This window comes from Antedon bifida, chromosome 1, assembly GCF_963402885.1.
Source record: "Antedon bifida chromosome 1, ecAntBifi1.1, whole genome shotgun sequence".
Lineage (NCBI taxonomy): Eukaryota > Metazoa > Echinodermata > Crinoidea > Comatulida > Antedonidae > Antedon > Antedon bifida.
In genome coordinates, this window is record NC_136226.1 from 27,036,246 (window position 1) to 27,051,933 (window position 15,688).

Consider the following 15,688-nt stretch of genomic DNA (forward strand, 5'->3'; position numbering starts at 1 on the left):
CATCACTCTCTTCGTCACTTTTATTAGATTCATTCTTATCTTCTTCTTCTTCTGATGGAATTGAACTTTCTTCATCGGTAGATTCGTCATCAGATTCGATTTCGTCATCACTTGATTTTTCCGATTCAATTTCTGATTCACTTTCCTCTAAGAAATTATATTTAAAATATATAAACAGGATAACTTTTAATGACGGATATTAGCCAATAACATCAGTTAAAACTGTATTGTACAAGAAATATTTTATTTAGGCCTAAATACAATTTAAAACAACGCCTCTCTTGTGAATAAAACTGATTGTTGTCAACGACAGTTAGACTCAATCACCAAAACGCAACTTATTTTTAGTGCGCTTAAGTGTTTTCGTTTCGTCAAAATGAAAACAGGCTTTACTGATTACTTACTTAATAACAGGGAAAAATGAAATTTCAATTTCACTCTTCTCTGCTTAATAACCACTACCAATATACTTATTTGAATTGTGTGCAAAAAATAACATTCCTTCTAAACATTTATTCAAAATATTTTGTCTTCTACTGGTGTTTTAGAATTGCTTTCAATGCTATCCTTAGCACTAGTTATGAGAAATCTCTATATTATAATTATTATTTTCCAAAACAAGCATCATCACTGTCATAATCATCACTCTCTTCGTCACTTTTATTAGATTCATTCTTATCTTCTTCTTCTTCTGATGGAATTGAACTTTCTTCATCGGTAGATTCGTCATCTGATTCGATTTCGTCATCACTTGATTTTTCCGATTCAATTTCTGATTCACTTTCCTCTAAGAAATTATATTTAAAATATATAAACAGGATTTATCAATATCAAAATGTAATTTGAAGAGGATTGTATAGGCACCCGATTATCGGTACTGTATCGACACGATGCCCAGTACCATGTAATTCAGCATCACATGTATTTCAAGTGTATTTCCTAGTAGGCCTATCATATAACATAACCCAACCTTTAACATAACTACGTTATATAAATGAGATGCAGCTGTAGACCTATTACCAAATTTTCCTATTATACTGGGCAAATATTGTATTATTTGGAGATACAGCACTGGGTTGATTTAGACATATGGATATGTTATAAATAGTAAGACAGACTATTCAAATATTTAAAAATAGAGTGTATTGCTATGTCATATCTTTGTCATAGTATATTGATTATATTCAATAGTATACAAATAATGAATGTTTATGAGTGTAATGGTACAAATAATGGCTGTAGCCTCGTTGATATATAACCTTTCATCATTCACCAAATGCCATTATTTGTACCATTACACGAATATAAAACATTCATTATTTGTTTTATATAACATCTAAATAGATTCCTGTCATTTGAATCAAATAAGGTAAGGTAGCCCTAGCCAAAGGCCTACATTTCATTCACATTGATTAAAAACACTAACATTTGGTTTTTAATATTATATTAGATGTTATATTTATTTTTTTTATTATCTTTTGTGGATAACTACCACATTTATTCATTCATTGTTACAGAAACAACAATTACAGAATCTCATATATATATTTACATTATTTTCTGCATTTTTTTGTTATGTTATCTATTACAAAATATATTGCATGTTTAATGAAAAAAGTTGTTTAGTTATGAAACGTTTGTTAACTTATTTATCATAATTTGTGTATCTTTCAGTTTATATATTTGTATTTGATTTGCCCTTTAGATGGGAAATGCTTAACAAGTGGTGTTATATTTATATGGATTTTATAAAAACACCTACTTTAGTGTTAATTATGTCAACAAACGACCTAACAATCTTAGGCCTAGCAAGGCTAAAACGCCTAGACTAGGCCTAGCCTAATACTAGCATGGCCTAGGCTAGACCTAGTAGCCTAGTACTAGCTTGGCTGAAAGGCAAAACTTCGACAGACAATTGGAACTTATCTAGGCTAATTATGGTTTTTCCAACAATTACACGTCTTGTAGGGATGTCCCCATTAATTAATCAAAATCCTAAAAACGATCTAAAGCTAATTTAAATGCCTTTTGAATGAAATTAGTACATATATGTCCAAATCGTACACAAATATCTGCTGCTGTTGCATATCTCGCGGTGGCGTTTACAAATGAAACTGAGACCAGACGACAGGTGGCGCTGTTGTATTTCACAGTACAGAGCCATATCATAGGATAATTTGTGTACTAGATTTTTTTTCATCCGCGAAACGTTTTTTTTTCGTACACAAATATTTAAAAGAGAAACGAAACTGAGGCCAGACGACAGGTGGCGATGTTCTATTTCACAGTACAGAGCCATATCATAGGATAATTTGTGTACTAGATTTTTTTTTCATCCGCGAGACGTTTTTTTTTTCGTACACAAATATGTTTCAAAAAGTACTATTAAACGATCGTTTAATAGTGCGTACTATTGCACGCCATGTGAACCACAATCGTTCAATCAAATGACAGGAATTTATTTAGGTGTTATATAATACTGTATATGTCATGAATTACTTACCGTTTTCCATGCTGCCTGACTCCACGTGACGTTCATCTTCTATGACTGCAATGCAAAATAGTTTTAAAACATAATATTATCATAACACACCTGAATGTATTATTGATTGTGTTTGCGTGCCGTTTGGTTATTAGTTCTACCTTACGGAAAAATTATATATAATTACGATAATTAATGGTTATAATGCATGTTCAACTTTCTGTGAACATTTTGAAAACACCCCGTGTCCAAAATTGGACCGCTTCCTTTCTAATTAGCCTAGCTTCCGGACTAGTCTTACACAATGCTTCAAGGTAAGCAGCGGATTATTTGAATAAAAGTTTACTTTAGGACAGAGGTGTGTTATAACAAAAATAATGCATTATTTTAATTCGTCGAACGGAGAGAATATTTCATTCCTTTAAATATTAATTAATTAAAATATTAAAAATACTCCTCCCCGTCTCATTAAATAGAGCTGTCAATCTTTCAACTCATAAAATAGGCCTATTTGTTACCATCTAACTCATAAAAATGTATTACTTGTTATTATGACTGTGAACAAAATTAATTAAAACAGTGTTTACATCCACATAATGGAACCATGGAGGTAAAAAATTATTTATATTATTTATTTTTTACCTCCATGATGGAACATGATACAGGGTATGCTCAAGATATGGTACAATTTGTACTGTTATATCGGTCATCTTGTGAGGACAAGTACAAAATGTTTACATGTCTCTGGCTTGTTACTTAGCATGTACACCGGGTTAATACGTATTCACAACCAACCCACATTATAAATCTTTCTCTCTATTTATACCCGTTTATGCATTACGTCATTCATCAATATTAATAAAGCATAACAAATTAGAACAGCGCCATCACAGTACTTCTGGCAATTATGTTTCATTAATATTATATTTGCAATTCACACATTTCATTTATTACAGTATTCACATAACGAATAGTCATCACTTTAAAAAACAAACTTCATGCTATTTTACCTTTGTCTAACTCAGTAGCCGATTGTCCTTCAAAACACTCAATGTAACTTTCATTATCTGTTCAAATGAATAAAATATAATAATAATGTATTACATTTTCCATAACACGTACCTTTGTACAAACGGTTAAACACAGATAGTAAACAACTAAACACAACAATCATACAGAACAAAAATGTTGCAATATTTTGTTAAAGTAATTACAAATAGGCCTAATACGAATTCAGAACAATACAATTTCGATTCCGAAAAATGGAAAAGGACTTTGTGATCATTTATGTCACATTTATTCTTAATTGGTTGGTTGGTGAAGTACGAAGTTTAATATTTTAAACACGCAAATTACAAAATACTAACCTGTTCCAATGTCTATGCCTATTGATGATTCACTACCCTGTAAAGTAAACAAAACATATATTAAAATACGTCATAATGATTGAGATAATTCAGCAGTAACAATACAATGATGCCGTATGCGTCGTCTAGCGTTATTTGTTCTTCCCCTCTTTTTCTCCCCCAGGTCTTGTCATTTATACTACGTACGTATGATATACATTCTTCTATCAACTCCCAGATTCTCTGACCTCCCTGCTTCTATTATCTCCCTGCTTCTCATCATCATAAAATAATAACTTACAAGTTTGGTGTCAATCGTTGAAGACCGAGTTAACATTTGTCGGTTTATTCGTCTAACCTCACGCATCTACAATAAAAAAAAAACAATGCAAGTTTGTATTAAATTTTATAACACACCCAAGTAGATTATTGCCATTTATTGGAGGATTAATCATGAATTAAATATTCTATTGAACTCTTAATTACATCATCGAGAGTGCAATATCATATTGTGTATCGTGAGTAGGTACTGCTTTGTTTTCATTTTTTCACACAGAGTGATGATCACGTTCGATCAACATGTAGTGTGCGCCGTCTAAGATGTTCTATTCCGCGTCCAAAATTGCGCTGCCTCTTCGTAGGGTTAGGTTAATGAAAGTTTATAATTCTTATTCGTGCAATGAACAGATAATTTCATTTGGTGAAATATGAAAATGTATGCTATTTCATATCTTTCACCGCATTAAATGATTTGTTCCATTGCATTCATAAACATTCATTATTGGTATACTACATTATTATAAAGTTAATACGGGAGCAAAATGTTTCTCAACGCATGTAACTAAAATGTTTTTGTAATACTTGAGCACGCACAGATATATTTGTTTACAAAGTGGGCGGAGATTGCGCGTTGTATGTTGGAAAATAGAGTAAAGTTAACGTTTACGTTTAGTCGATTCACGACTTCCTATAGAGGGCGGAAAGATACATTGCCATGGAAAGAGACACTGTGTTCAAAAAGATTGTTTGACAGAAATTCATGTCATCCATGGTAGCACCAACTAAATGTATAAAAACAATTTTTGTGTTTTTACTACTGTAAACAAATGTTAAAGAATCATATACAACTAATTGCAAGCAGTATCTTAAACCATAGGCATACCTCATACGAACAGTAGCAATATAGTGCAACAAGTATACCATTTGATGCAAATAATAAACTGAAAATCAACCAAAATATGTATTCATCATCCGCCATTACCGCAAACATCCACGTAAATATGAAAAATGGAGACAAGAAACAGCTGCATTCTATACAGCGCCTGTAAAAGAAAACAAATAATAGCTAGTTAGCATTATATTTTTCCCTCAACTTAATCACTTTGCTCAAGAAGTCGATTCATTTTAAGAAAAGAATAGTCCAAAACATCTTTTTACATCTGAGGACACTATAAACTTTTTAAAATTAAATGATCATCACAAACACAAGCTTGATCTTTGCATGTAATAGTCAATTTGCTTTACAGTATATCATGATTTTAAAAACTTACCGTACTTGTGCTACTAAATATTCTTTTCGCTTCTTCCCATCAAATTTTGTCATAAATATTATTCCGATAAATATTATCCGAATCTGGAATAAAACAAAATTTACAATGAAAACTTGACATAAATCACTGTGATACGAAATAAGTGTTTCTAATGTTGATAGTGTGGGAACATTTATTAATGAATACAAAACTAAATAAAACTGCTTACAAGAATCAACGTCATTGCTGGGAAGATAAATGCAACCAAACTTCCAGTTTCAAACTTCAACCAGCATCTATAAAATGTAAATGACGTAAATTATATGAAAATTAAGTAAAACAGACCAAACCGTCCTTAAACGGTTGAAAATGTGAAAAATAAGTCGATTCTAATCATTTAAGCGGCTCGCTATAAATACCTGCATTGTATTGTTTACAAGTAAGTAAGTAAATTTATTGTCATTTGTAAAGATATAAAAAACATTTACATTGAAATGAATTAAACGGTTCGGCTAACAACAAATACATAGAACTTAAACTAAACCCTTTTTACGAGAGGCCGTTCGACGGGAGCTACTTATGTAGTACGTTGTTTTTCTCTTTTTCAAAACTCATAAACCATAAGACAAACAATGACCTGTTTTAATGTTCAATTTAAAATATATATATATGCATATATAAATCCAAAGGCAAATTACTGAAAAAATGACAATGCTGTGGGTATCAGTGGCTGGATGTCAATGAATATACAACAACGGGCAACAATAGACCCATCATCAGTGCAATTTTATATGCATATATAATATAGGCCTATATTACAAAACTTTTTTTTGCTTACCCACTTATTTCGTTATAACCATAATGAATACCAAAGAATATGGCCGATAGACATGCCGCTCCACCCCATCCACAGATTAGGTAGCCTGGTTTCTTAGATATACCTGAACCTTCAAATCGAATTTTGGTTTTTAACATGTAGAAATATATGCATTCGACAATCAACCACATCAGGATTGCCATGTAGAAGAAATGTATCAAAACTCCAAACGTGGTGCACAGAATCTACAAATAAAACAAAAATAATGATGTCTTATGATGTGTTGTGTGTTGTTACCTGTGTGCGCACCGCCGCTCCTAGTTTGGTTTTTAGAATCAGCCGGCGTTATCTATCTATTTATATCTATCCCGTGATGCCAACATATCTATATTTTGACATCGAACTGGCTTTCGAAAATATACATAAAACGAAAATAAAGTCACGTTTGTACGCGACTAAAAAGTAAACATATCCTATACGTATATGCAATGCTCCCATTTCTTTCAGGTGTTGCGCACGCTATTTGGGATAAACCTTATCATCGTGTACGTACGCTGTAGTCCATAGTCTCTGAACTGATGATAAATGCAACAATCAATAACAACGCACCAACCAACAAGTTGCAATATATAAATACTGACACAGGTCCTTTGAAAAGTCCCCTGAAGAAAAGAAAAGAGTATCAATTCGTGACAAAACGAATGCTATAAAAAATATGAAGAATATTAATAATGTATTTGTTTAATAAAATGTATCAGGTTAACATTAGAGTTTTATTTGTGTGGGAGTCATTATTTCCCGTACATTCTAACAATTATCATAATTCTGTTTAAAAAACAACTTTGCCGATAAATGGTCAGAAGAAAAAAATGCAGATTTGTTTGTATCGTCTGTTGACGACAGAGTACACCAGCCCTGCCATGCCAGAATGGATTTGAATCTAAATTCAATTGAACAATGTCCTAATGGTATTACTGTACCTAATTTAATAATGAGTAATTCTTACCAAATAAAATGTATGACTTTCAAGACATATATACATCCAATGATTGACATGAGACATATGATATAAATTCCTATACGTTCTGCTAAACTTTTAAAGTCGAATTCCTACAAAAAAAATAACACTATTAAATCCCACTCAAAAACAAGAGGAAATGTAACATTAACATTATTTTTAGAAAATGCTTTTGAGGTGTATCATTAAAGATGTATTATCCCTTGAAACACAACAAATGAAGGTCAAAATATTCTAAATTTAAATTGACCATATCAAAGTAATATTAAAGTTTTCACTTTAAGTCGAAAATTCGACAAGTTTACGTTATTATCAGGTAAATTAATCTGATTACATTTCGTCTGGAAAATCATCGCGAGCGAAAGTAAACAAAGATTTCAAACCACGAGTATGTATGATGCTAATTATGATTGTTTACAACTCGTCACGGTTGAGAAGGTATTTTTACACAGATCACGAGAAAGTTTTATGATTATGCATACAGAGTAGCCAAACAAGCGCGTTGCATTATGAGATACGTTTTGATCGAAAACTTTGACTGGAAGTCAAAGTTATTTTTTGAACAAAAAAACGTCTGTATTTCAGTTAAATGATTTTTTTCCGACTAATTTTTGGTGAAAGTTAATAACTATTATGATACTTCAAAATGACCCACTTTTTTTCGAAATCTTTTTTTTTTAATTTTTGGAATTAGTCAAGGGGACAATACATCTTTAAATAATAATTGCTATAAAACAAATCTATATTATATAAATTGTTTTATAACAATCTGCTGTCGTAAAGTATCAACATATTTTGACTAAATCTGCTGCTTCTGTGATGGCGTTGTGTGTTCGTATAATAACAGTATAAAGCTACGAGGGCTAACTGATCGTTGGTCACAAGAGGCGTATTAGCCCATGTTATATTCCCACACCCAATAAGTTTCCGATTTTGGCCAAACATTTGTACTATCGTACATCTTTTACAAAATTCTGAATTAAATAAACTATATAGATCTTGTACAGAATTAAACACACAACAAAAACAAAAGTATCCAATCAAATGACACGGACATTCTCCGAGTATATTGTGTTATTAAAACAAAACAATAATACGGTTGATACTATTATGCCCTAGGTAATAGGTTAAATTATAATTAAAAGTTGAATGACAAAGGTTACCTTATGTAAATTGACATTTTATTTTTTAAAACATGATAAAAAAAAAGACGTACGCTATATTTTTCCGCTGGCACAAAAATTCCGAAAGTGGTTGTGTGTTCACAACGACATTCCACCCGTGACATGGTCTCAATGACGTCAGTGCGCCTGCAGCCTGATGTAGACCATTTACTAAAAATGTAAAAATATACTCAAAGACTATTAATCCAGTTGTTTCCTCAGTTATGGGATATATTACGAGATATCCACTTCAGTTCGTCAATACTTTACAGAAATGTTTATAGTACGGTAGGCCTATATAAAATTGAAAAATAAAATAAAAAATAAACATGCGACTGAATAATAATAATAAAAATCTTTCTTTCAAAAATAGATTAGTTGGGTTTTTTCGAGAGGTCGGATGTATAAGAAATTAATTTTACTTTAGTGTTTGCCATGATACTGTACTTAAAATATGCGATCGTATGTAGAGATATTTAAAAGGCAGCATAGTATTAGATGCAATACAATAAAGAAATGAAATATTCATACATTGAACTAAAGATGACGGACTGGACGTTACTAATATAAACCTTCAGGAAAATTTACACAGACGAGCGGTAACAATAAGGGATAAGCGGGAAACATTGGTCTCTGCTATTTCGTACGACCATCTACACAAAACGTGGAGCGGACGGTCGGTTTGGCGGAAACCCGCTCAGGATAGATACTATTCTACGTGGAGAAAACTACGCGGGATTCCGCCTACCATTACCGCTCGCCTGTGTAATACTCGAATTTTTAAATTGGCTTTAGACGGGATGCGAAATATGTTGTAGGTGACAATTGCCGATTGCCACTCCCGAATATTTTACCACCGTTTGGACACTTGGCTGACTTTTATCTGTGTTTATTAAAACTTTACCTGTCACCTTCGTCCCAGAAACTACATACAGCATGTTCCTTGTAGTATAATTTGTCTTCATGTGTTTCCTGCAATCATTTAACAAATACAATTATTTGAAAAGAGCTTATTTAAATCAGATAGCATTGATACGAGTGATGGATTATTTATAATGTATGAGATTAACTTACTATAGAACGCTAGAAGTTCATTTAGTGGACGCTTACCATGCTGCTTAGTAAAACAGTGAAGGCTTACTTTCAGTAAACAATGCCAAACTATCAAACTCCAGTTTCATTTTCAGATTGTAGTTGGCGGTTTTGTATTAACAGACAGTTGCTGTTTATTGACTATCAGTAATGGTTTAATGTCACATGTTTAATTTAAATGGAAAATGTAGAAACCAAATTAAATATTTATTGTTTATGGTCGAGACCCAAGTTAAGTCAAATCATTTTACTTACAATTGATAGTTCCATGGAATAGTCAATAGCGACTGAGTGTTTTGAGGTGTTTGAAGCGACCGAGCACGATATCAGACCACTTGCTAGTTCGTATGGAACAGGAACTATGTATTCACTTTTCAGAAAAAGAAAACATATGTATGAGGAAGGTATGATGGAACTTTATAGTTCTTAATTTGTTTAGACCAGAGAAGAATTATTTCACTCTTAGGGAAGAGTTATTTCACTCTTCCATGGTTTAGACTAAATCCTAAAGTACAGTTCTAAATTCATTGATTCACTACTAATGGCTTTTTATTCGGTTTTATCAGGGCCTACCACAACATTTGATTTGATTTAATTTATTCCAATACCATACATAAATAACACACATATATAAGAACAAACAACAAACGCAATAATTTGTATGGAACCAAGAATAACTCTAAATCCCCAAAAGGGGATTTACGTTACATCATCATGAGGGATGCTCGTTGTATTGGAAATATTGCCCGAAACATAAAATAAACGTAAATGGTGCCAGTTTTTTTAATTTATTATATTAAGTACAGTTACGTACGCATCGTTTTGGTCAAAGGTCACGGATGATTTTTCGTCCCCTTCACTCTCTTCAAATGTTGCTCTTTCAAAATAGGTAACTATGATAGATGCTGTACCTATAAAAATAAAATAAACTATATATTTATTACTTGTATTCTCTGATAGAAGTTGATGATAGTGACAATATCTTGATTTCTTACCTTTTTATATAAAAAATGTATAATATAAAATAGTATAATTACAATTATTAACAGTAAGATCAGTATCATAGCAAATTAGGCCACTTTATAAATTTAGTCCCAGCATAATGCATGTGTATATCCATTTTAATGATGTGCCTTATTTTACATTGTAATGTTTAAATTTATATTCGAGCAAATTAATTTCCTTCTAATTATACGCAATGAATGATTGTGGCAAATTTCATGCATGTCCTTCGGATAGCGTAAAGCCGTTGGTCCAGTCTCATAGTAAACAAACTTGGGGATCGTCTGCTTTGCTTACCTGGGTAGGCGCTGTACTGCTGGCTGAAAGGGGGCTGACAGGAGTCCATAGAGGGTATTTCCTCAGTTTCCAGTTAATTGGGAGGTATATGGGACAAAACAGTGTAACAAAAATATCATAATAATGAAAGTATGAATGAAATATTCTCGTTCTATACATTTAGAAATATATAATACCTGGAACGTTTTTGACTGAACTTGGATCAACTCTCAGAAATCCTTTGTCATCATTATCAATCTTTTTGGCATTGTCTTTTTCTGAATCTAGGATATCTCCTTTAGGTTGAAAATGAAATGACCAAACCTTTTGCTTCACTAATTCGACGTTTGAAGCTGTAAAAAAAAAAAAATTAAGGACAGCATTTAATTAAGATTCATTTGTTAAAAGTATACATTTTTTCGTGGTAGGTAATTTACATAAAAGCAAACAAAAGTATATTTGTATTAGTTTACAGACGTTATTTTTATTTCGAAGCGATAGAACATTTAGTTTAATACGTCTGTCAATTTGGAAAACTATGCAACAAATTTGCAATGCAATATTGCAAGAAAGTTTAATTTGTAGGAGATCTTGTCGAAGTCAAGGCGCCTGTAGCCTGATACACGTTTAGAGGCGCCTATAGCCTGATACACGTTTAGGGGTGCCTATAGCCTGATACACGTTTAGGGGCGCCTATAGCCTGATACACGTTTAGAGGCGCCTATAGCTTGATACACGTTTAGAGGCGCCTATAGCCTGATACACGTTTAGATGTGTACCTACCTTGAATATCACAAACACACAAAATAAACATATAAAACAAGTACTGTAATTATCAGAAATTAATATGCAAACTTTTATTTCTTAGCTTGTAGACCAATATTGTAGTACCGGTAGTACTCTTAATAATTAATTATAAAGAGTGCAGTCATTCTTAAATGGAATTTTTCAAACTTACCAACTATTTTTGTAGATCGTTTCCATGTTATGTTTAAGTATGAGTCCTTAGTCGCAATTTCTGTCAATATCTTTTCGGACGCTAAAATTATATCAATTTGTTTTGCCATGTTCTGTAAATTAAATTAATGTATGTAATACACAATGTATGTTAGTATGTTTGACGGGTTCGGTCTATACAAAAAGTCATCACAGTTTAAACATTCTATATTGCAATTAATCATTGGCAATAGCTTAAAGGTGCTGTATTTTAAGCTTCTTTCACACTTGCTCCGGTCCGGCACCGGTCTGGCTCCGGCAAATAAAATTGTATCTCAATGTTTTGTTTTCACAACGCTCAACAAAACAATTGTTTTAACTTGATATGTGTGACTCGTCAGGAAAATGAAAAGTCACTAATGCTATTTGCGCAATCTGACGCGAACCTGAACTTGAGCCGAATTGTGAAAGACTATCTAGAAATTATAATAATAATGGGTTACCTTCTTGCGTTCTATAACAGTAGTTGTCACGTTAACGGTTTCCTTTAGAATAAGACAAACAAAAAGTAAAAGAAATGAAATAGTCATATTATAACACGATTAAAATGTAATCATTTCTATCGAGGTAAAATTATACTTATACTTATATTTTATTGTAGTTTGTTCATAAGTTTGATGTACAAACATGTTTTTTAACGAATAATATTAAACCTGTCTTAAACTAATAATCTGTTCATTCGATAGAATATGACTGAAATAACGATGTAGTTTTATCGGAAGAATATTGTTTATTTCTTGTTTTTACCAGTACAAATTATTACCAGTTGTTTGGTTAGTTTTTACTATTTTACTACTTTTGATATGTTGTAAGAAATAGTATTTCATTTCATTATTTATTCGATCTATTTCAGTATATACATAACAACAAAAAAAAATGAAATTTGGGAGACCAGGGTCAACCTAAGTGAACCTAATCATTGTAGCTGAGCCGGTTGACCCAAGTAACAATCGTTTTGACCCTTCTCTTACCTCTGTCATAATGTCTGGCTCTCTATTTCCTATCAATTCTGTAGTCTCTGCCATTGATAGTAGAGTAATTTCTAAGTCATCTATTTCAGTTTCAGTCAATATCCGGGTCTTTTTTCTTTCTGCCGCAATAGCTGATATTTGTAAGATGTCCACATCGTCCGTTTTATTAAATAACTGTTGGAATAATAATACTAATGAATATTAGATTAAATGTTTATGCACACCACTTATATATGGTTTTGATTAAATTGCTACAAATAATGTTTTTTTTTCCTAAAGTCAGTTAATGGAGGGATCCAAGCAGATGATTAGTCAGTTATAGTGTAGTTAGTTTCCGTATTATTTCCTTTATTAGCAGAACCTTACCATTACTCGTAAGTCGGTAAACGCAATCCGTATTCTGACCGTAAACGTATAAGTCACCATGTTTCCAGTTTCATCAGTAGCTGTGTAAGTCACTTCTGTGATTCCAATCGGAAACATATCTCCAGGATTGTGAGTAGATTCAACATGGGGTAACACTCCCGAGTTATCATCCGGATACGGTGGATTCCAGTCTACGGTTACGTTTGAGTGAACTGTATCGAGGAATACTTGTATGTCTTTGGTAAAATTGGTGAAGTATGGTACATCTACGTCTATTTCAGAAAAATTATAAGTATATATTATTAAATATATATTTAAAACAAGAATAAACATAATTTTGTATTTAAAAAATAGTAAATTTTAAAATCTGTTATAAATCCAAAAAAATATTTAAGTATGTAAACATTATTATAAAACAGCCAAAAGGCAACTTACCATTAACAGTAATTGTAAACTGACATAGCTCAATATTACCAGCTCTATCAACGGCGGTGTAGGTAACTAAGGTATCGTACAGCGGAAACCGGTCTCCGGGGTTGACGTCTGACGTGACGTGTGGTAACACTTCAGAATTATCGTGTGCTCTTGTTACAACCCAAGTCACATTTGCGTACGCTTTTCCTGGAACATTATCTACCTCGAAGTCTAATGTACAGTTTTTAAAGTAAGGCTTTTCAACATCTAAATACAAAGAAAGAAGTGCATTATTAGTAATGTGAGCAAATTGTAATCACGTTTCAACACATATCAGAGGTTGTCATGAATTAAATGTTAATAGGCCTAAAGCCTGTTTTCCTGTCGACGTTATTCGACGCTATCGTTAACAATAATCGGCGATCTTCTACATAAACATTGAAATGTTAACGATTTACAGGAAAAGGAACTCACTATCGTTATCATTTCAACTTGAGCGTTTTCAAACAATCGTCGTTGAACTGTTAACGATCAACGACGATAGCATCGAATAACGTCGACAAGAAAACAGGCTTAAGTCTTATTTCTCAACATGCGAATGTCTCTGTCCGTTTGTAGGATAATTCGAATATAATATGAATGTACTGTCGGCTACACCAGAACAACTCTTCCAAAGTGATCATAAAAGCATCTTACCTATAACGGTTATATTAAACTGGCAATCCTGGATATTAGTGGCTCTGTCGGTTGCATTGTACACCACTGTCGTTACTCCAAGACGGAAAACGTCACCCGGAATGTGGTTCGATACAACTCCAAGAACATCGACATTATCGGTAACATTCGGTAACTGCCACGTAACGTTAGCATAAGGTGATCTGTACCATGTTGGGGTTATTATATTAGCAGGGCAGTATATGAAGAGTGGAGGTTCTCTGTCTAAAATACATAAAATAAACTAAAAAATGTATAATACCGCGACTTCTGAACTTTGTATTTCTTTCATAGACTTGTTCAAGACAACAGGCCTATTCTTACGTACAACACAGCACTCACTGTAAGTTGTCCTGATATTACAGCTACAGTACCTACTTTACTAACATTGTTGCCACCATTACTATCGTTAGTGCTTCTACTACATCTACTTCACACTTCTTTTCATGATACCATTTTAAATAACTTACCTAAGACAAGAATACTAAAAGTATACCATTGTATGTTTCCTGATTGGTCAATGGCTGTATACGTCACATCTGTTGCTCCAACATAGAATATGTCACCCGGACGGTGATTCGACGTAATATTTAAAGGTTCGCCAGAGTTGTCTTGTACATCAACAACTGTCCAACTGACATGCGCAAAGTTTACACTTGTTTCAGTGAGAACAGTAATATTCGAGGTTAAGTTGTAGAAAACTGGGTCTTCTCTATCTAATTACACATAAGTATAATAAAACATATATTATCCCTACGTTTCTATGCTAAGCGATAACACCAAACTGCAGAATATAGATGTATAGACCTCTATTGTAAAGGAATAAGTTTTACAGTACAAAGTTTTAGGTAATAATAATTTTTTGTAATACCTAAAGTGGCTCATTCTTGACATTTCCTTAACCTATTGGTTTTTTTAATGAAATCATTTTAAAAATGCAATTATTAACGTTGGATTTGAAATGTCATATTAAAGAAAAAGTTACCTAATACAGTAATTTTGAATGAAAACTCATTGGCGTTTTTGAATATATCGTACGCCCAATACGTCACAGTTGTATTTCCGATGTAAAATGTGGTCTGTGGTTGATGAGTAGAATTAATAAACACTTCTTCCATAGAATTATCAAAGACAGTCGGAAGAGTCCAATTCAAAGTGGAAAAAGGTTGATTCGGGTCCGTCACGACTAAAATGTTTTCAGGTTGACTGGTGAACGAGGGAATTTCTTCATCTAAAAAATACATAAACCTAAATATTAAATTTATAACTAAGAATAGATACTGTAATTAAAATAGCCGATGCATATATTAGCTGCAGAATGTGTATGTAATTGTCTGGTTTATACGTATGTGTATGTAATTGAATTAATACTTTCTGATAATATAGTATTTTAGCCTTATTTTTGTTATTTTTTTTAGTGTTTGTTTTTATCTATGAGGTATCCTTTGATGTTATTTTTTAGAGAATCAATCGTTTCTGATGTCTTAAGTACAAACTACTCA

At 32.4% G+C, this 15,688-nt stretch overlaps 1 protein-coding gene across 1 annotated transcript; it reads right to left on the reverse strand.

Moving 5' to 3' along the window:
- Positions 1-393: 393 nt before the first annotated feature.
- Positions 394-15,407, reverse strand: LOC144848009 (uncharacterized). Its single transcript, XM_078704670.1, has 24 exons — positions 15,172-15,407; positions 14,657-14,902; positions 14,169-14,411; positions 13,494-13,739; positions 13,059-13,330; positions 12,693-12,866; positions 12,165-12,206; positions 11,684-11,795; positions 10,923-11,078; positions 10,262-10,358; positions 9,703-9,817; positions 9,260-9,327; positions 8,409-8,526; positions 7,181-7,284; positions 6,728-6,836; positions 6,196-6,419; positions 5,587-5,653; positions 5,379-5,461; positions 4,991-5,150; positions 4,130-4,195; positions 3,850-3,886; positions 3,493-3,549; positions 2,504-2,548; positions 394-787 (listed from the first exon to the last, which is right to left on the reverse strand). Exons 1-24 carry the CDS (start codon positions 15,302-15,304, stop codon positions 606-608), a joined length of 3,156 nt encoding a protein of 1,051 aa, XP_078560796.1. The 5' UTR covers positions 15,305-15,407; the 3' UTR covers positions 394-605.
- Positions 15,408-15,688: the final 281 nt, after the last annotated feature.